Source organism: Parasteatoda tepidariorum, chromosome 2, assembly GCF_982258835.1.
Source record: "Parasteatoda tepidariorum strain Cologne lab strain chromosome 2, Ptep-v5.0, whole genome shotgun sequence".
Taxonomy (NCBI): domain Eukaryota; kingdom Metazoa; phylum Arthropoda; class Arachnida; order Araneae; family Theridiidae; genus Parasteatoda; species Parasteatoda tepidariorum.
The window spans coordinates 18,718,197-18,742,060 of record NC_141756.1 but is presented as its reverse complement, the minus strand read 5'-3'; the positions used below and the strand labels follow the sequence as shown (position 1 = coordinate 18,742,060).

General features: G+C 30.8%; 1 protein-coding gene across 1 annotated transcript; it reads right to left on the bottom strand.

The window, feature by feature from the left end:
* Window positions 1-6,145: 6,145 nt before the first annotated feature.
* On the bottom strand, window positions 6,146-23,400 carry LOC107455952 (sn-1-specific diacylglycerol lipase ABHD11-like). The gene is made up of 6 exons (XM_043047472.3): window positions 23,268-23,400; window positions 13,898-14,051; window positions 11,794-11,967; window positions 11,236-11,424; window positions 9,394-9,593; window positions 6,146-6,330 (listed from the first exon to the last, which is right to left on the bottom strand). Exons 1-6 carry the CDS (start codon window positions 23,285-23,287, stop codon window positions 6,198-6,200), a joined length of 870 nt encoding a protein of 289 aa, XP_042903406.2. The 5' UTR covers window positions 23,288-23,400; the 3' UTR covers window positions 6,146-6,197.
* Between the last annotated feature and the right edge of the window lie 464 nt (window positions 23,401-23,864).

Below are 23,864 nucleotides of genomic sequence, written 5' to 3'. Positions count from 1 at the left end.
TTCAATTTTAAGCAAAACAATATGTCGTATTTGAAAAAGCTTAAGCTTCCAACCATGATAGCAACACATATTTATATATATGCTTAATTTCTTTAAGAATAGTGGTAATCAAAATCATTTAAAAATTAAGTTTATAAATGAAAAAATAGTATATATTTACTACCACTTTAAATATGAAAGTAAAATTTTACGCCAAATGCGTAAAAGTTGGCAGGTATGTATTCAACTCAACGTGAAAAATACAACAAAAAACTTACAATAATTGTCTAGAATGTAAAACGCGTTAGTATGTATAGTCCTTAAAAATAAAAGGAAAAAAAAGATATCACCCTGAATATCTTTCGTTCTAATGATCGGATTTTCACGCACTAAGTGCCAATCCTAATGGTTTCTGGGGGTGACTTCAAATATGCTAATTAATTAGCACTAACTATTAGTTAAGTTACGAAATCAGACACGAAAACGTACTTTCTCTGAATAAACATAGTTTTTTTTTTACATATTTGAGTTCTTAATCTTCAAAATATAGGGGGACGCCGCAATCTGGGAGATGTGAACTCCATAGTTTGGTGAGGAGAGCGCTTCAAAGTTTGGATCCCTTAATGTTAATTTTACTTTTTGCGTTTTTAGTCATATTTTAAATACTAATTAAGCAATTCAAAAAAATATTGCACCCATTCATAAAATTCATATACCCAAAGATAATTTCATGAAAAAAATAGTTTTTAAAAATTATTTATCACTTTTTATTATTTAATTAAATTGAAGATGAAAATATGTTGAATTATAAGGCATGGATTTATTAATACCATATTAATCTACATATTTTTTAATTGAAGAATCAAAAGTTTCAACTGTTTTTATTTTTTAGAAGCTGAAAAAAATTTAAATTAATTATTTCTAAAAAAATAGTTTTGTGACAGTGAAGAAATAATTAAATGGGGCGATTAATATTAAAATGCGATAAACTTACGAGGAACTTGACTTCGCGAGCGTAGCGTAAAATTTCATTCATATATTTTTCGCTAATAATCGATTGCTAATCTTTTTAATTTTATTTCTTTTAAACTATAAAGTACGATGTTTCTTTTTCAGTCGTTTAATAATTAATTTGCAATTTAGTAAAGATATTTGAATAAAACATTTTGAATAAAAAACATTTTATTTAACGAATTTCGAGTTCTATAAAAGCATGTTTCTGATAGAATATGATTATACACCAGAATGTGATTATTTAATGTGATTATTTTTTATTTTTTCAGTTTTTTTTCTCAATAATTGATACAATTTCAATAATCTGTTACATACGTATGCATAGAATTGGAATAATATATTTATCAATTTCTTGAATATATATTTTATAAATATTAATAAAATACGTAGTCAACATTTTTAAGCATCTTTCACATCATTGCAAATTTCTCAACATCTTATATATCGTCTTAATCTTAAAAGAAATTTTTTAATTACCTGTCCATTTTTGAAAATCTTATTCTTTACTCTTCTACGTATATTATTTTTTCATTAATATACTAATCAATTTTTTTAGTACTTTAATTTAGGTTTTCTTTAAAGTAAAGTTCCTTTTTAAATTATTCTCAAGTTCTTTTATGAAAGAATTATTGTCTGCTAGCTAAGAATAAAACCTTGTTAAGAAATTAAAAACATTCCGCTGTTTAGAACTATTTGATGCAAAACATGTGATTATTTACTAAGCATACTGTTTTTCTTCGAAAAAAGAATATAAATTATTGATTGTCTTCCTTTTTTTTTTTTTTTTTTTTTTTTTTGCTTCTTTTGACTTCAATATAGATTATCTAAAATAGTTTTGATGTTTTATAAGTCACTACAAAGAGTATAAGAATACTGAACAGTCCAATAAGTAGCCAAAATTTTTAAGCGTCTTAAAATATCTAGGTATCTTAAACGACTTCCTAAAATCTTAGTTGTGAAATTAAATTTTTAATTATCTGACCACGTGTGATTCACAGAACTATCCAACTAATTATTTCATTATATCGCTTACTCTTTCTTTATGATACCATGTAGATTTTTTTCCGGATAATATACTAAACTATTTTATTTAATTTTTAACTTTCGCATGATTCCCAAGATATTATTGTAGCATAATTTGTTTTCAGGAAAATGCCTTATTTTGTTAAGCAGTTTTTAAGAAAATTCCGAAGCCATGTCAATTTTAGAATCATCTGATTTAAAAAAAAATGCAATTAAAAATATGCAATTTCCGAACTTATGTTGATAAATAAAAAAAACACGGCAATAAGGCTGACATACTTTTTACAGAAACTGTAAAAACAAAATTTTCCTATATTTCGTCAAAAGAGGATAAGAATGATATTGCTCCAGGGAACCTACTCAATAATTTCGTTATTTAAAGAATGAAATCTGTTTGATTTAAATATATTATTCCTTGAAAATTAAAACGAGAAAAAAAATTAACTTTTATTATTTATCTAAGCTTATTCCATTTATTTAATGATAGAGGTATCAAGGTTAAGGATAAGCGATGGAAGCCCGTTTACTATTATACTATAAATGCACTAAATCATATAGCTTGAATAATTTATTTTAATCAAATTATTTAATAATTGTAAGTAAATTAGGGTGTAAAAATAAACTCGATCGAAATACTCCGAAATTATACCCTAAAATATATGTAGAATAAACTCTTTGGAATCGATATATGAAAAATACCTACTCAAACAACTTCGAGTAGACCGGAAACGTTAACTTGTTTGAAATAGCTGTCTTTGTAACTATTTCATTTCAATTCCTGGTGCTAGGGGACATTCCATTTTCACATTCGACATTTGAAATTTCAATTGTAGACGGAATTTTTTCATGTCCTTAAAAATGTTAAGGCTTGCAGCAAAAAAAAAAAAAATGCTTCATTGATTTTTTGCAAAGTAGTGAGGTATTACATTTTTCAATCTAAGATCGTGTGCCTATAATTTATGTAAAACTTATTTTAATATCGAGTGAAATAACTTAATATGTTGTGTTATGTAATGGATAATCCCAAGAAACTGAATCGAAAGTATAAAAGCTTCATTGATTTAAAAAATAATAGATGATAATAAAAATAGACATGTTTTGAGCGTCCAATAATTAAAGTCACAAGTTATTCAAGCCTCACAAGTCTGGGCGCTTATATTTGAACTCTCGAAACATGTCGACTTTTACTTCCCTCTTCTCCTTTTTTTTGAAACCAGTTGAGTTTTTATCATCAATTATACTGCTTTACATTTGGGTCTCGATCATTATTTTGATAAGGATATTACACTTGTTAAAGTAAACATATGCATTTTAATATATTAACAAGATTCATGTGGTGTTTAAAAACGTAAGAGCATCAATATTGTAAAAGCTATTTTAACTTTAAAATTAAAATTTTGAGACCAGATATTTTGAGTTAATGAAATTAAATATTTTATCTTTTAAGTTTTTGTGCCCCCATTTCAGTATCTTAAGGATCTTACGAGCTCTATTTAAAAAGAGAGTATCAGATATATATTAGAAAACAAAAATAATCATAGTAGCAGTATTTGGTATTAGATGTAGCTTATCGTAATTGAAGAACATGCTGTGCGACATATTATGGTGAATTTGCGAACGTAAGTTTGAGAATGTATCGAAACATGAGGATTCTATTTGCAAATCATCTTTATCCAAAGAAAACCATGTAACCTAAATATCTAACAGAATGAAAAGCGATTTTTTAAACAATGAATCATACAATATGTAACATATTATTTCAATATCTTTTTCTTAAACATAACATATTCCAATGTTTTTGGAATGCTACTAAGCATTCAGCAATTCCTTGACTTATAGAAAAAAGAAATATCGTAAATTATAGAAAACCTTGTGAATGTGCATTAGAATTGCTATACAATCTACATTTTATTTTTAAGCACTTTTTTTCCTTTCAAACTTTCTTGCCTAGAAGACTCTATTAAAGCTATAAAAATGATTATCCCTAAAATTTTGTATATAGCTATGTTACGTTAATTTGATTTTAGTATGAAATCCTCGAATAAATATAGCAAAAGCAGCATAATCTAAATAATGTCAGATTAAAAGTTCATGTATTTAAATTCGAAAAGGATAGAAAATCATAAATAATTTATAAAGCGATTCAAATTTTCGTTTTAAAAGAGATTCAAATAAAAAAAAATGTGCTTTTTGGACAGAATATTGTTAAAAATTGTCTATTGCTTAGACAATTAGTCTGTTGCTTCGAGATATTTTCCATTAGCTATTAATTAAACCTCTCCGAGCAATCACAGAACATTATTAAAATTTTTCTCACTCAGAGCTTGGTTGCTTAGCAACCTAGTAAAATTAAGTATTCCTCTTTTGAATTAGTCTGTGGGTTATCTTAAAATATTCATTTGCGGAGGCTACTTTTCTTGGCTGTTTTCTGGACTATCGCCAAATATATAAATCTTTTTTGCGACCCAATTTACGACCCAATTTTTTCAAAATTCTGTCCACCCCTCTTATTTCAAGGGTCAGGATTTCAAATATGAAAAAAAAAAATGTTTATTCAGAGAAATCACGCAATTGGGTCTGATTTCTTAACTTAATTAATAGTTAGCACTAATTAATTAACATATTTGAGGTCACCCTCAGGAACCATTAAGATTGACACTTAGTTCGTGAAAGTCCGATCATTAGAACGAAAGTTATTCAGGGTGATATCTTTTTTTGTGGACTGTACAAGTACATTTTGTGAATAAAAATCTTATATTTTCTGAACTTTTCATCCTATCATTTCGAATTTGGCTTCATTCGATTCAGCGTAAAAAATACATCAAAAACAAGACCTCATTTGAAGAACTATCAGTATTTAAGTTTCTCATCCCCTTTTTGCCCACATCCTGCTAAATTCCGTCACAGGATTTCCTGGGATTTTCATGTGCGGCCACCCATGACTTCCATAAATAGATTCCATTTGGTGCCTGTTTGTTATTTTGAATATTTACCTTAAATCCTAAATCGTCTGTATTATTATAAATTTTTATAATTATTTTTTTAACTGCTGATTCAGAGTTTGAGTACGTTTTTGAGTCTTATTTTGTAACTTAAAGTATTATTTGTTCGAATCACTTTAATTAATTTCGAACAACTTGTCGTCTCTTAAATTTATTTACCCCGTCTTACTTTTTGATCTTTTTTCTACAAGCCATCGTATTTTTAAGTTCTTATGCCTTATAGATTTTGTACAGCAAAGCAAATGGCAACGACAAGCAAGAAAAAGGGATTAAAAATTCACAAAACATTATTTAAAATTTCAAAAACTTTCGAACAAATTGAAATTACGAAAAAAAATTTAAACTGAGTTCTTGAATATATATAGCCCTTTTAGCATACCGAAATTTAACTGTGAAGTTGCTTTCCTACGGCCTGTAGAGCGGTCCGTATGGCATTTTTTCCAACAAGTTTAACAGGTAATCATTTTCGAACTAACTATCGAATGTTATTTTTTTTATTCCATTGTATGCATTTTTGTATGCATCCCCTTGCATTTTTTTTTACCAACTTTGTAGTTTCAAGTTTCTAAAACTTAGAAATTTTGCTCTACAAACCAAAATAAGTTGAACACACAAAGCAGAGGTGGCGTCCCTTACGATTTTTTGATATACAGAGATAATTGACAACAATTGTATTATGTGTTGTATATTGTGAAATCATTAACTACTACCGCAGCTTATAATTTCAGCATTACTTAAGATTATTTGCTTAGTAAATATTATCCCATATAGAAACTGAGCCAATCATTTTAACGAATTCTTTATAGGTAGTTATTATTTTAAAAACAAAAGAAAAATAATTTTTACATAGTTAGACAAAGAAAAATTCATTTGGAATTATTTTACTGCATTTTCAGCATAACTTGATTTACGCTTATATAGAAAAAGAGCATGTTATAATAAAAATGGCCATTTGTGACTTAAAACTGAATTTTTACTTGAAAATGAGCGTTTCTTACTCGTTAGAACAATAAACACAATTCCTAGAAAATCCGGTTAAAGTTCTTTCAAAAATTAACAAATCATAAGAGGTTCCGCTGCTCTTTCTAAGAAACACAACTTCAATACAACATAAAACATAACCATTGTTGATTGTAACAATGCATTTTTAATATACACAGAATATTAACATTATTGTTATCATTGTAATCGGCTCAAAACTGTTTCAAGAAATTGATCTGTTAATTCCAAGTGAACACTGTGTGATGCACATTTCAATTCAATAAATTCAGCTTTCGGGAAATGTTTCTTGATGTGTGTTTCTTCAGATATCCTAAATAAAACAAAAACAACAAAATAAAATCATAACTAATATTTCAATAAAATATACCAATTGTAAGTGGCAGGGAAACCTGCAACCTCTAGGGAGCTCGAGGAGAGGGGGATTCCTAAATTGCATCTTCCTTTGGGTGGTAGAAGAGAAATGGAATACCTTTCGAGGACCAACTTGCAGAAGTTCAAACCTTTATGTCTCTGGTGAATCTCATTTCCATGGAAAGTGTAACCTAAACCCCACAGACTATTAACTGCTCTAATCACCAAAGGTCTTCGACATTGCCAGGACTATTTTGGACGTCTTCGGTGTTATTTGATTCCATTGCTCCACTCGGACAAGACTATAACAACGACAAGTCACAGTAACTATGGAATTAAATTAAATTTGCATGTTAAACATATTCAACTCTCATAACCTTTCGTCCCTTTTCTTTAGCTCAAAAGAGCTGCCTTATGCACGGCTATTTATCGTGCTTCTAAGATTTGTATGTAATCTTCTCAATGAAGAAATCCTCTACATTAAAGCCATTAATTTTGACGGTGGATTTCCTTATGATGATATCATCCACAGAAAATTAATCACGCAGTTCAACAAACCTTTTTTTTTTTTTTAATTGCAGGCACTTGGAACTATTGTCCATTAGCCTCAGAAAGTGCCAGAACTTCTCAGACAATTCAAAAAACTCATCCGTTGCATTTTATCAATTGAATTATTATACCATTTTCCGAAAATCAGTCCCCAAATTTGAGGATTTTAAATTAATTTGAGTTAAAGTTATTTTCTCCCCTCTAAACAAACTAAATTTCCCTAGCTTTAAGGACCCTATTGCTAGTATCAATAGATGAGTTTTTAACAAATTTCTTGTCATTGATTTTGCTTACATTAGACAAACTAAACGCCCCTGAGAACATGAAACAAACGTGTAAGATTTATCCAGAAACAGAATATTAAACAATTTTTCCCTTCCCTAGAAAGTTGGAATTCCAAACATAGGTTCGAGTTTTCTTCGGCTTGAAACTATCGTCTCTACTCTTTCTCTGCTGACCTTGATTTCTAGGAATCATTCCATATTTTAAAAATTGTAATAATTTAGTTACTGATTTTTTTAGTATCTCAGCATCTGCCAATGTATGGAAATCTATTCGAATTTAATTTCTACATCTTGCAACTCGGAGAAACACCCTCACGCCTGTTTTTCATCTCCCTATTATTATTGTATTCTTCAATCTTGTTTCTCTTTCTCTATTTGCTGAAATACTTTGGACGTCTTTTCTTGTTTTTGTCTTGTTACTTTTCCACAGTTATTTGGTGTTCTGAGGGAAGTTCTTGTCTAAAGAACCGAAATGATAGCATGTCCATTTCTGTGCCTCTATCTGGCCTTTATTCAACTTATTTTTGCCTTATATTCACTTTATCACGGTTCTATTGTTTACATGTAATTTTGATTCCTAGAACTGTTTTGGCAAGTACTTGGCTGCTGTCAGGGCTACCCAACCACGATAGGTCAGAGGCAAGACATGAAGCAAAAGAGGAACACTCTGATCCTCCTGGTTGGGAAATGGCTAAGAACCACAAACTGAAAACATTCTTGTTCCAAAACCTTTAGAAGAAATTGACCGGATTGATCTCTGAAAATGACCTAAGAATGGTAGAATGAAGCATGACTCTTAGATTGCCAGTAAGAATGTGATGAGTTTAAATCACGCAGGACATCTAAAAGGACAAATTTAAAAATACTGTAGGCTTACGTAACGGCAAGTTAAGAATCGGAATTGTTGAGGAACGATGAAGAAAATTACAGAAAGCAACTGGAAATGTAGAAAAGAAGTCCTTGGAAGAAAAACAATAAAATAAAAAATAATAATAAAGACAAAATAAAAAAAAATGTTAAAAGACAGAATTATTTCTTCAGAAGAAAACTAAACCTAATGTATACTTCTGCAACAAAAAAAGAAAAGTAAAGAAGCTAAAAAGCCCCTTCGGCGAAAGAAAAAATAGAATGGGAAGGAAATAGATTGAATGTTTTAAAAGAAAAACATAATCCATTATGTATTTATGGAGATTCCAGCCCGAAACAAGCATTTCTTGAGCAGTAAAGGAAAAACAGATTTCAAAATAAATGGAGCGAATGATATAATAGGTTCATATTGCCATAGTACTTATAACTGAAATTCCAGATGCAGTTAATTAAGCATAATAGTTTTGTTATTTTTTCAGGCCTTCCAAATAAGTACTGAAATTAGTTCATTCGCCAAAAATGATTATAAAAATATCAGTATCGCTACTAATTATTTTCGAGAACTACAATTAACTAATTTTTGCAGTAAGTACATTTGAAGAAATGCATTGACATGTTAAATTAATGGAGAAAAAGTACTTGCCCGTTTATATAAACCATAAATAATTGCCATGTTGTTATTAATCTCAATGATGTAATTTTTTACTATCGAGTGTTGACCCCAAGCAACAGCGTTATGAAAAGTGATACGGAATATTATTATTCTTTAGTTTGAAAGCATAAACTTTTAAAAACATGATTTGCTTTCTGATAACATAAATCTATCGAAAATAAGTAAAGCATAGGTACCTGAGAAAATTATTGATTATCCTAACTTTTGACACTCATGACCTTGAGCAACAGCGTCATGCCAAATGATACAAGATATAATTATTTTTTTATTAAATTACGGAATATATTATTCTTTATCACACAATGCTTTATTCTTTATAACAGAATATATTATTCTTTTTTATTGTTTGAAGGGATGAACTTTTCAAAACATGATTTGCTACTGCTGACATGAAGACACCAGGAAAGGCAGCAAATAATAATAATGAAAAATCGGAACTGTTAAACCTTAATTAAGTATATCTGTACATGTCTTTCAATTTCATGCATGATTTCGTAGTGTTGATTAATCGCGATTTATTGGTTAATTACATTTTTCTTACACCGTACAAAAATGGATATTCAGCTAGTTATAAATATTTCTTACAAAATAAAATTTGGAAACAATTAAGAAATTTGAAACAGACATATAAAAAAGTCATGTTGCTTACACACGAATGGGCGAGTCTCTCCCATATATGAAATACGCATGACCATTAAATTGACCACTAGGACTAGTCATTAATGTTTCTGGATCTTGAAATGCTCTAATTATTGGATCCCTATTGAAAGCTACGTCATATCCTCCATCTGATCTTCTCTTCAAGACAAAATTCGATGACTTTAAAGATTCTTCTGAGCTATATACCCCCTGAAAATAATTTATTTCTTACAGTAAGAAATAACATGAAAAATTAATAACTCTTATTCAGTTAAAACGGTTCTGAATGAAACGTTCAGTAGAAAGTTACTATTAAAAAAATCTGCTTAAAAATAAATATTTATTATTTTATTTGTAGAAAATTTCCGTTCTTAATTTCTACCGAAATTCACTGAAATTACTTTTCAATGTATTGAAAATATTTATTTTTTTAATCAAACAAAATCTGTAACATTTCATACAAGTTTTATTTTTCAGCTCTGGCCTTTTCTGTTTTGAATCAAAAAAGTTTCATATCAAAGAAACATATAATACATTCTGTTGTTGTCATCTCCTGCCAAAACGCCTGCCCCAAGTCCTCATAATAAAAACTGTCAGCAGATGGTGCTACGAACACAGTGGAAAAATAATTCCCTCACCCCTCTCAAAAAGAAAACCTTCAAGTTACTTGGAAGTTGGAATTAAGATGCTGTTTACCGTAATTAACTGTTGTTAACTCAAACATTCAAAAATTACTCAAACACTCAAAATTACAATAAAAATTAACACTCAAAGTTAACACTCAAAATTAACTCAAACACTCAAACTGTTGTTAACATTTGACACTGAAAACTTTTTTTTGATAACGAACTTCATGTATCATCAAATTGATGTTGCCTTTTTAAATATGGTTGCCGGTATAAAATGGTTAGAGGTATGTCATAAAATAATCAACTTACGGTTAATATATTTGTAACGGTAAATAGGCAACCTTGGCCTGCATTTGAGGTCTTTAAAAATACCTAATAAAGGTGTAACCTTCTTCTGCTTTTATATAAAAAACGAAAAAAAAAAAGAATGAAAATAGTAGTTTTGTTTCTTTAGAATACCTATTTTCAGTGCAATTTTCAACTGTTATTTGGAGCAAGTGAAAATAGCGAAATATGGTAAAATTGAGCTCCATTTTAAGTTGCCGGCAAATGAATAGAAATTTTTGGTGTTACATGGCTCGAAAGTTTTAGCAGTGTAAAGTGTCGAAACAAATTTCACCTTGATTTTACCACTCGGCCTCTATGGTTTTTTTCTTTCTTGATCTGTTTTTCAATTTTTTTCTTTTTCGGCAATTGAGTTTTTCTTTTTTTAATTTTGATTTTTTTCTTTTTATGTTGAAAACTTTAGGTTTTTTTATTTCAACTCACTTTGGCTTCTTCTCATGCACGTCTGGCAAGTCTTGAAAGTAGGGGCCGATTTTTGAGCCCTTTAAACGCATCGATAAACATCAAAAAATAATAATCAATAAATAATAAATCAAAAGATAAATCTTCAAATCAGTATTTTTCTGAAGCGAATGAAGTTTTTAATCAAATAATATTTTACCACTTTAGTTGCTTGAGAATTTATTATTGTAAATATAAATATTTTTTTAATATGTTAAGCTATTTTTTAGATATCTACTTAGATATTTATTTAATATTGTATGAGATATTTATTTAGTACGATAAGCTATTAAAGAGTTAGTATCTTTTGATTACTACATAATACATTACGTAAATCCATTAATGTGATTAATGATGTGATTAAAATTTTAATCACAACAACAGCAATGTTTCGGGTTTTAACATGAATTTAAAAGAAAAAAATTAAAAAGACTTACAACTTCTTTATTATTCTTGCTTAAAGTTTTCACAGCTTTTATAAGAGCTTCATTTTCACTTAAATCTTTTGGAACACTTTTTACAGCTGCACAAAAATCTGATGCGTAGCGTATAACAGAATCTGTTACTTCTTTTGGAAGTTTCTTTACGTACATGTCCTCCGAAAATACCATTTCTACTCTTTCAGGCTATAAAAAATATTTTGTATTATGATTCAAAGATGTTTTACACAACTTGAAAAAAATGTTTCAATTCGAATGAAGTGCTCAATCAGGTAATCAAATTAATTATTAAATTAAAAATATTATTAAATAAATTAAATTAAATTCGAAACCAAGTTACGATACAATTTAGTAATATTGAAAATGATATAACGGTTTAACAATGGTTTATTGAGTTAGATGAAAATATCGAAACTTTGAGATCTTCATTGACATGCATTTTATGATGTGACTTTCCTCGGCGATACAAAATAAACATCTTTAAATTTTACACTTGCATATTTTTTTTCAAATTTATTAGTATTTTCTTTATTATAAATAAACTTATACACAAACCTTTCTAAGCGCAGCATTTGTGGAGGTGAAACTTCCCATACTGTGACCAACTAAAACGGCTCTTTCAATGTTCAAGTCATTCATAAATTGAAATAGATCATCAACGTTTAGGTCGAAATTGAAATGTTCAGAATATTCACTTTCTCCATGGTTTCTTGCATCACAGGCGTAAGTCTGAAATATTAACATAAAAAAGAATCGAATTCAAATATTTGAGTGATATATAACAAATACTAAACAAAAAATATAAAATCTTCTTATTAAAAATTAATAAGTATATTTAAATTTTCATGAAAGTTACACACAAATAAGATCAAAAAAGTTCACATGCTGTAAGTACAGTGTTTGAATGCTACTTTTTCAAAGTTTGAATTCTCAGGAACTATACGATCGATTTTGCTCAAATTTTGTACACCCAATTTAAAAATTTTCAAATATTATTAAATAAAATAATAAAAAATATTAAACTTTTACTGAAAATCAAATTTTTGCTTGGAATTTTCTTTAGATAAACGGAATTTATAATTGAGTGCAAAATATTTTTCAGTCCTCTTAAAAAGTTTTCAAGATATGGTGAAATACGCAAAAAGTAAAATTAACATTCCGGGTTACAAAATTTGGACCGCTTTTCTGACAATACTATAGGGGTCATATTTCCCAGTTTGCAGTTACCTCATATATTCTGGAGATCAGAAATCTGGATCCGTCGAGAAAAATTTATGTTAGTTCAGAGAAAGTGCGTTTTTTATTTCGTAATTTAAAATATAATAATTTGAGGTAACTCTCTAATGCCATTAACATTGAGTTCTTGAATGTCATTTGAAACTTGGAGAAAAAATTTCCACGAATTTCAAAGATAACTCCAAATACATTTTGAATATATTATTGACATTCAAATCTCGTCAATTGAGCATGTTACTAGCCAAAAAATTTTAATATAAATATGAAAATAATAAGAAATGCAAATAGAAGTGAATAAAAAAATATGATAAGAATAAGTAACAAAATCTTAATATAGAAAGAATAAATAATAAAATGTAAAAGGCATTAAAATATATAAGCATAAAATTGCACGCTCGACCCTAATTCTTAATTAAATCATAATATAGCATCTCTAGGGGTACTGAATTGAAGATTGATCGTTCTCGGGTTCAGGTCAAGATTACGATCTAATGATGAATGATTTGATAAATAAATGGGTCCCCCCTATAAACAGTTTGTGTCGCGTGTGTGTTGCTTAAGTCGTATACTTGGCCATAGATATCTATGAATCCACATAGATCCACTGAAAAACAAGAAACGCACCCTCTGCCTTAAATATGGTTGGTTTGACTAAGCAGGCTTGCTGGAATGACAAGTGCCATTAGAAACAACAACAGCAACCTAATAGAACATGACAAGGAATTTGTGGAAAATTGTTCCTCCATGTTTAAGCCCCATTTTTGTGCTAATCAGAAAAAAAGAAAAAGAAAAGAATTTAACGAAACAGAGAAAAATTCAAGAAAAAAGGTTACTGCAAAACAAAACTCGTTGACAAGATAAAGAAATTTATAAAGAAAAAGGAAAAAAAGGAGAATTTTTGCAACAAAGAACCAAATTTATGTTATTAGAATCTTTTATTAGACAATTTTTTATTTCTTTATGGTACCAGATATGCAGAATTTCTGGTATTCAAAATAGTAATTGTTGCATTTTTTTCTTTTGAAATTTAATTTTAATTTTACAACTAGTGTTGAACAGACGGCTCATTTTTGAGTTCAATGTTCAGTTTTGATGTTTAGCTCCGATAACTCTCTATGTTCAACTCCGTAGCCTTATAATTTTAACAAGACCAGGAGACAAGAGAACTCTTAAATGAAGCGTTGAGACAAACTAAAAATTTTTTGAAGAAACTAACAGGTGATTAGATGGAGGGGAAAACCACGAAATCCCCCTAGTTAACCCGATGACAAAGGAAATGTAATCCATGATCTGTGGGCATTTAGATTGGTTCCAATCAGAAGCAAGATTCAAATCAAACAGCTATCGCATTGAACCTAAGTAACCTCTGTCCCTTGAGGCGCCATGTTTTCTTTTGTAGAAATTGTCATTGCAAGAAACTTACTTTCCTTTTAGTTTTGTCAGCTATGATCTGTGCTATAACGTTCCACGATTCTTTTGAAGAAGTGAGGCCATGCAAAAAAATTACTGGTGCTAACTTGTCATTGCTTCCTCCTGAAGGCTCAAACTTCTTGTAAGCAATTTTTACTGGTGTGTAACTAAGGAAAAATAAATATATTAGGCCGAATACATAGTTAAAAGTTGTTATTTGATTTAAAATATTATTCCTATACAGATGAAAATGACAAACAGAATGAAATAATATTGATAGCATGCCTGAAGTTTAAATTTTGTTCCTCCTTTGTTAATAAATTTTCTTTTTATCTCTTACAAATAAATTTTTCTGATTAGCTGCTAAAGTTAATTGAATTAGCTACATAAATAGTCAAAACATAAGTAACGTAACACAGGGAAACATTCTGATAAAGTTACCATCCTGTACGGTAATGACATTTGTGGTAAGAAAAACCAAAAATCTGGTACTTAAAACCAGAATATACGGTATTTAAACCACTCATTTGAGGTAATTTTTAGGTTGATAATGTGATTTCTTACCGAAAGTTCTGGTTTTTAAAATTAAATATCTAATCACCACGTATTTAGTGAAAAATACAAAACTGTAAAATCAATTTAATCGAATAAATGGTTCTTATGTCATGGCCATGGATATGATAAAATTATCAAAGTTTACGGCATATACCAAATTTCATCACACATTACAAAACCCTAATTTATTTTTCATTTTATCAAAATTATTTCCAAAGCCATTCTTTAAGAATTTCCGAGCTAATTGGTGTTCCAATGGAGCCAGTATAACGGTAAATTTTACCATATTCTCATAGTACTAAACTTTTAACTCATGGTACTGACCAAAATGGTAATTTGACAGTTTAAAGGTAAAATATCTATGAAGTTTTTTAGCAACTGAATTTTATAATTATTTTAGAAAAGTGCCTGTTTCCTTCTGTTTGTTAAATGTCAATTACAAATACTACGAGAAAGAGCAGTAAAATGTATAATCAAAAGAAAGCGCGCTATTTATTTTAATTATTTATTTATTTCTTCATTTCTTATTTAATTTTACGTATGATAATGTTTTCTTTTTGTGTTTATGCAGATTAAAATACAACGATAGATAAAAATAAAGCCTTTCAAGCTATGTGGTGTTAAAAAAATAATTATTTCAAATGGAATAAATTTCCACAAAAGAGAAACAACGGGCTCTAGTTGTCTGGCATGTGGATAACTAATGCCAGTTCGAAGATGGGTTAATATCATTTAAATGATTAAAATGGGGTGCAACTGGCAGTAGTTGTGTGATGATGGCATAGATAAAATTATATAACTCTATTTGGTTTTTGTTCTAAAAGCATTTATGCATTATTTAGGCAGCAAGTATTTGAAGAAATTGTGTTGCTTAAAATCTTCGCGTCAGTGTCCAAACTCTAAATATATTAAATTTTCCGGATATTTTTTGAGATTCCTAAAGAAAAATTACAACTGAATCAGTTTTTTACGCAACACTGCATAAGTTTTGAGGGAATTTTGGTTTCCTCCTAAAATATAATGAGCTTTCGTACTGCTTTAAGTCACTGATATTTTTTATTCCCCTTAAGTATTGAAATTCAAAGAAAAAAAATAATACGTACTAATCTAGGGATGGGAATTTTTTCAGTTATTTTATGACCGATATCTCCTTTCAAAAATAAACACTATTTCGCTACGTAATTCTCGAAACATAAAGATCAACTATAACGAAACCATCAAGGACAGAGAACTTGTTATATGTGCATTTAATGGAATGACTCTGCAATATGCCACGCGTATTAAACGGAAATTACAGTAATTGTCATGGCTATCAAAAAGTAATGACTTTCACTAAATTTTAAATCAATGACAGGACAGTAAGTCCGAAAATTGTCCTGTTTTGCATACTTCTTTTTGAAGTTAGCACGGATTAAAACATGTTATCCGAAAATTTACATGGTGATGTTTTGAAGTAAATGGAACCAAACAAGGGAGTGGGCTCTTGAAAAATTAAAAGTTCAAAGATAAGGGTCACCCCAATATATATATGGGTGATTCTCACGAAATATGACAATTCACTGTCCCTTGCTCCGAGATCTAATACTATAATACTAAAAGAACTTTTTTTTAAAAAAAATAATAAATTGAATTGTTGTTAACATTTTAAAAAGACTTTGCACTAGCATTGACTGTTTTTTATAGTTAAAAAATTTAATTGAACTTCAAAATGTCATTTTCCTGGCATGTCCCAAACAATGTTTCCAATAATAACTAGTTCTAAACTTCCCATAAATTTTTCAATATGTAATTTTTTTTCTCTCAAACAGTGTAAGCATTTCTAGAATATGCGCAGATTGCATTATTTACAAAAACTTCGTTCAAAATAATTTTTTCTGTCAATAATTTGTTTGTCCCAAGAAAATCTGTCATTTTCCTGGCTACTTTTATTTAGTGGTTTATAACCAGAATAGATAGAGCCAGCAATCAATACCTTATGTTAATAGATTGATTAGATACCCTCCTTTATGAACATGTCTTGTTGCATGAATAAATAACCAATTTTCTGATTCAAAACCTATTTCAAAAAAATTTTCAGTAGGTAGTAGCTCAAGTATTTCAAAATTTTTTAGTAGGTTTTTGTGTTGTCATTTTCCTGATTTCTTGAAATCATTAATACCATGAACTACATAGATTTATCTGAGTTATTTTAAGAAATCTTGCTGTTTTCTGCAGAATGTAAACGTCTAAGACCAAAATATTACATTAAAGTAAAGTTATATGCTGTAAAATGGCGAATTTGTCATTATCCTGGCTGCCATTTTCCTGGCTTATGAATTCCAGGACATTGAAGTGTTACCAAAATTTTTCAACTGCTAATACTGTAAGGAGGAAAAGAAAATATTAACCTAATACCAAGTTTGTATGATTGTAATATGGCTGGATGTAATCAAAGTTATTTATTTATTTAATAATTGATTATTATACACAATTTTATTCTGTTCATATCAGCAACAAACAAATTTGATTTTTTTTTTGTTTTCTTTCTACAGTGGATAAAAAGAATTAATTTAAGCAATTTATGGTCCATCTAACATAAAGGCTTAAGTTGAGTTACTTACTATTAACTTAAAATGACTGTTTTTTAAACTTCTGGGCTAATATGCCATTTTCAAGGCATTCAAGATTTAGTGAATTTCTATTTTATTTTTTTCTCGAGCAAATGTCAATAAACTACACTGCTGTCTGTAAGATATGAATAAATGTTACCAAGGACAGGGGCGTACGCAAGGGGGGGGGTTTAGAGGTTTAAACCCCCCTCCCCTTGAGCTCAGACAAAATGAATTTACAAAATAATACAGTCAAAAATAAAAATTTTAGTAGAAATTATGCGGGTTATTGTTTTTTAAGACTATATATTTTTATTTGCCTTATGCCTACTTTTTTTTCTCACTGTATTTCTCAGAATACTGATAAAACATTTACTATAATAGGGTTGTATTTTTGAAACCAAATTCACGTGATACTGTTACGGGCGAGTCCCGATCACTGGTTCCTTTCTGACCTGCCAGTCGCGATAGTTTTCGAGACTGGCTGGCATTCGCGAGGTCTGGAATCCTAGACGTTCTGTCGTCTTTGAGACAATTCGAGAATTTTGTAGATGCGGTTAAAAAAAATTATATGAAAGGGGGTTACATTTATTTTCGATTTTAGTCAGACTAAGAGTTATCTCTGCCGCTTGTCCTTCGGAGCTTGTTTCTAAATCTGTTTTGTTTTGGAGACTCTGTGCTCGTTGAAGTTATTCATTCCAGCTCGAAACTTTGAGATCGTAGCTTAGTGGATATTTCTGTGCCAATATATATGTATATATTTTTGCTGTTCTTGGATCTTTAGGATGTCTAAACGCAAGAATTTAACAATTTTTAATTACCTTGAGAAAAAATCACAACCTGAAATTAGTGAGGTGGCAGCATCTAGTACCAATGTAAGTTTTTCTGTTGAACAGAAATGTGATACTTCCGTTGAAAGAAACGTTTCTAGCGTAACAGAATCTGATGAATGTGAAAGCGGCCCTCAAAGTGTTACTTCCCACCCATATGACATTGGACTTTTTTCAGAAGATAATACATGCGAGGATAAAAAACTGGATATACTTAAAAATGTTTGGGAACCTAATCCAGCATTTGTTTTTCCTGAAAAAAGAAAAAGAAAATTGAAATTTCAGTGCAAATGGCTTTATCGCTGGAAATGGCTTGCATATTCAGAGGTTAAGGGTGGTGCTTTTTGCAAATTTTGTGTACTTTTCGCCCCAAGTGGTGCCGGTTCTGGAAAGCAACCTTTAGGCCAACTGTGCAATGTAAAATTTGACAGCTGGAAAAATGCTGTAGAGCAATTTTCTGAACACGAGAAATGTCTTTATCACAAAAAAATCGATCGAAACTGCTGGGACATTAAACGATATTTTGTTTGGAAAGATGAAATCTGTGGATGAACAAGTTGACAGTGCAGCAAGCAGAAGAAAATTAGAAAATAGAAAAAACATTACTCCAATCATTGAAACCATCCTATTTTATGGAAATCAAGGTCTCACTCTAAGAGGACATAAGGATTCGGGAATAATTGCTGAACAACCAGGTGTAGAGAACGACGGAAATTTTCGGGCATTGCTTCGTTTTCGGAGTAAGAACGATTCGACTCTTAAGAACATTTTAGAGTCAAGCAGAAAAAATGCTCAGTATATCAGCCCTCGATTTCAGGTCGAAGTTATTGAGGTTTGCAATATTTTAATCCTGCAAAAACTAGTCAGCAAGATTAATGATGCAACTTGCTTTTCCATTCTTGCAGATGAAACAACTGATATTGCAGGCATAGAGCAATTATCGTTATGCGTTCGATATGTCGATAAAGAAAATTTTAGCATCACCGAACAGTTTTTGCAATTCATTCCGGTGCATGACTTAACCGGAAAAGCAATAGCAACAACAATATTAAACCAATTACAGTCTATGAAAGTTGATATAAAAAGTTACGTGGACAGGGGTATGATGGTGCTGCATCAATGAGTGGAAAAATTAATGGTTTACAAGCCCACGTAAGAAGTATTGTGCCATCAGCACTCTATGTACATTGCTCTGCTCATAGTCTCAATTTGGCTGTATCAAATGCATGCGAAATAACTGGAATTAGAGATTGCTTAGGGACAATTAAAACATTAAACGACTTCTTAAATACGCCAAAAAGACAGTATGTCCTATCATCAGCAATAGAGGAGATGGAAACCAGCTCTAAGAGGGAGAAAATTAAACAGCTATGTTCAATCCGTAGGATGGAAAGATACGACTCAGTAACCGCTGTGGTGGAACTTTTCGAGCCTATCGCCGAAACACTACAAAAAATATCAGAATGGAAGGATAAGGAATCAGCTACCCAGACTAATTCTTTACTGTGCACAGTATCTAATTGCCAGTTCGTAATATCTCTTTTGTGCGTTTACAAAGTTTTCACCATAACAATCCATCTCTGTAGATACCTACAAAAAACAAGCATAGATTTGATAGAGGCAGTGAGTCTTGCAGAAGATGTCATTAAAGATCTAAAATTAATGCGTGAAAATGCCACTGAAACATTCTCTGAAATATTCAGCTCCTCTTCTCTTATGCTAACAAGCATTGGATCTTCCACTTCCATGCAAATCCCTAGAATAACAGGAAGACAGAAAAATCGCGATAATTTTCCCTCATCGACACCGGAAACATATTTCAGAGTTAGTGTTTTTATTCCATTTATAGAAAATTTTATAACACAATTAAACTTAAGATTTGTATCGCATCGTGATATTTTGAAAGGATTTCAGTGTCTTCTACCTGCCGATCCTTTCATTTGCCAACCTTCAAACATAAAGGCTTTTGAAGCATTAGTGGAATTTTACGCTGGAGATTTGGATACCTGTAAAGAAAGCCTTAAGTCTGAACTAAAACTCTGGTATAAAAGATTAAAAAGGATTAGTGAAGACGGAGGTAGTGTTCCAAAAACTGCGGCGGATGCTCTTGGAATGTGCAATAAAGATATAACACTAAACATTTTCAAACTCCTAGAAATATCGGTCGTTCTACCTGTTTCAACGAGTGCAAACGAAAGATCCTTTTCGACTTTGCGCCGTTTGAAGACTTATTTACGCAACTCAACGGGAAATAATAGAATGAATGGATTGGCGCTCTTAAGCATTCATAGAAAATTTACCCCAGCTGTCGAAGACATCTTAAACGAACTTGCAAAAAAAACCCGTCGTTTGGATATTACAGTATAAATCAATAAATTCTTAGCTTGTTTGTGTACTGGTTTAATTCCCTATTTGTTGGTAAGTCATTTTTTAGTTAAATTCATTGGTTTTCTATGGAATATTCACATTTATATGATTATTATTTAGGTAGCTATTACAGTATGAGTAGTTTTTTCTGGCTTGATTTATTCCTACTTTTTAATAAAAATAAAATATTTTACTTCTTATTATAAAAAAAAATTATATTCTTAAACTTAAAAAATAAAAACAAAATTTAACTAAATAATGTTGTCGAAATAAAAAGTCAAAATTGTCTAGCTGTCTAAATTAGGGAAGTAATAGTGTTTTATTACATACTCGAATTTCTTTTAGTAATTTCTGAAAATTATGAACCCCCCCCCCCCTTGAAAAAATTCTGCGTACGCCACTGACCAAGGAAGTATACAAAAAAAATTTTGAATTATTTTGAAGACTTTAAATTTGAAGAATATACTCACTCATATACACATAATATTCTGACTTTATTGATGAAAAACAGTCAACTTCAATGATGGACGCAACACTTTTACTTCATCTCAAATCTTTTATAATATTGTTAAATTTACTCCGAGGTGGATGTTAGGCAGTGGATCTGGTGGTTTAAAATATCTTAGCTATTAATATCTAGAAAAAGCCAAGCAATTTTGATAGTCCTGCTGGCTGGTATTAAGGTTTCGATATACTGGTATGGTTTTAGTAGTTAATTTGTTGTGAAATATTTATAACTTCACGTGACCAGAAAGAAAAATTTTAATATCTTTATTGGTGTCTATATGGCACAATATCTTCAGTAGTAAATTTTTTAATGATCACTATTTTTTAATGATCACTGTTGTGATTGCTCATTTTCTCCTAAAATAGTCTTTAAAAATAAACTCCTGTTTGTGAAAATTGCAACACCATGAAGGAATCGTCATAATTGAATGAAATTTACTACACAGTTGAGTGGTAGTGGTACAAATAAATGATTAAACTTTCAAAGCAAACAAACAATAACAAGACATCGAAATCAGTATTTTGTGTAGCCACCACGCACCGCAATAAGCGCTGCATGGAGTCAAGCAAATTTTGAATGTCTGTCTGAGGAAGAGCATTCCATATAGTTTGTATGCGTACCCAAAGTTCGTCTGTAGAAGCAACAGGACGAGGATCACGAGCGAGGCGCTGACCAACGAAATGACACACATGTTCAATCGGTGACGTATCTGGGGAATACGCAGGCCAAGGAAGAAACTGTACCTGCCGCAATGAAAGGAAGGATTGAACAGACCTAGCAATATGAGGGCGGGCATTATCTTGTTGAAATACAGCGCCTGGCAAGGCTTCAAGGAAGGGAACAGCTTGGGGCTGTAAAACTTCAGTGATGTACCGGTTGTTGTTCAGATTACCCACAATTCGTAGCAATTGAGATCGTCCATGATATGCTCTGGCACCCCAGACCATAACTCCGGGTATTCGTCCACTGTGGCGTTCGATAATGCACTCCGGAAGGTGGCGTTCACAGGCATAGCGTCTGATACGAATGCGGCCATCAAGTTACCACAAATTAAAGCGTGATTCGTCAGAAAACACGACATGCTGCCAATCAGCACGCCAGTCCTTATGCTGATTGGCCCATTGTAGCCGCAGGTGGCTATGGTTTAGCGTGATGGTGATCCTGTATAAAGGAGTCCTTGCGCGCAGTCCACGCTGCAGTTGACGTCTACGAATTAATGAAGCACACAATGAAACACCTGTAGCTACTGACCACTGTGCTGCCAGTTGTCTAGAGGGAGCCGTACGGCCTGTCAGCGCCATGCGGACCAGGTGACTACCATCGTGAGCTGACGTGACATTTCGGGGTCCACTCCCGGATTTCCGAGTTGTCTGACACTCGTCCGTCCAATGCTTTCAAACACGCATCACTGTGCTGCTGTTACGCTGCACACGAGCGGCTACTGCACAATGAGACAATCCAGCTTCACGAAGGCTGATGATTCTCCCCCTTTCAAACTCCGTAAGTAGTTGAAACTTGCTCTCTTTCGTCGAAGAGGCATAAGTAACATCTGAGCTAACGTTTACCACTAGCAGATAACCACCGAATGACCATACAGGCCTCGCTACAGCCGTCTATTTAATCGGATCCATCCGCCGTTCAGAGGGCGCTGCTCAGCATACGCATGCTCTACGGGTCTGAAATTCTAATCATTTGCATATTATGCTCTACTTTGCATTTCCTGAAAATTTCAGCTCACTCACATAAGTCCTTCATGGTGTTGCAATTTTCACAAACATGAGTTTAAAACTCGAATACTGGTGACCCTTAGTGAAAATGGGACGATTGACTTCGAGAATGCTTCCTTTAGAATGACTTCGAAATTTCTGGTATTAAAACTGGAAGAAAAATATTTATTTCCTCTCCACAGCTTTGTCCATTCGAATTTTGTATGCGAAAAATGACACCATTCCTAAAAACTTCGCGCTTGATCTTTCAAATTGTGCCAATTATTTAGTTATTAACAATTTTCGAAAATATTTGCTGTTGAAAGAAATATTGTTTGAAAAACGTTATTATTGAAGCGTTTTCAAAATTTTGTCCAACCTCTGTATATACATATCTATACATAAGTTTCTTTGTTTTAAAAAAAGATAAAAAATTCCATATAGAATATTTTTTAGCTAAGATCGATAACTAATTTCTATCATTAGCTGCTATTATAATACTTTTTTAAGTAAATCGCCTTTTTATATCATTATTGTAATTATTTTGTTTCATAAATGCTCAAAATATAAATAAAAAAATATATTATGACTATTTTGATCCTTTTTTTTAGATAATAAGACTTAAAAGAGATCCTTTTAATATTTTCTCTTCTAATTTACTGATTATTCAGGAAAAAAATTGTCTCAAATAATGACACTATTAAATAAATCACTTTTAATAATTCTTCAAATAATTTTAAATGTAATTAAAAAATAGTTATAAGTAGTGCATAGATAACATTGTGCATAGATTTTTAATACAACAATTATTAATAATATTGAATCTTACTTAGTCATTTTGCTATCCATTCAGCTCCCCCCCAGAGACTATCACTTAATAAAGAAAAGTATCACTACAAAAAAAAAATATTGGCGAATCTTTCTAAGACTCTAAAAGAAAATACTTTTTATTAATTTTTATGTCTTGGTAAATAATCAATAGCAGCTTAATAAATTTGGCGAGCAATAACTAGTGCTAAGTGTGTATTTTTTTATTGACCGATTCTATGAAATTTTTTATACATTTACACGATTTATGTTATTTTTATCACATTTATACCACGTATGATATTGTGGTACTATATTTTTATTCTTATTTCAGACGGAATCACGTTTATTTCTCCCTATCATAAGGAATAAATAAAGAAGTAAACGTTTCTTTCATCATTGCTGCTGTTTCAAAAAGTTTTTTCCGCAGGCAACCCACACTCTCAAAATGCAAAACCTAATGAATGAAACATTATGGAATATTTTCTTGCATTAGTTTTCAACGTTTCTTTTGTTTTTCTTAGCATTTTTGTCTGTTTCTGTGTTGAACTCTCTTAAACTCTCTTTAATTCCAGAACTATTTGAACTAAACTTCTGAAATTTGGGTATGAACAACAAG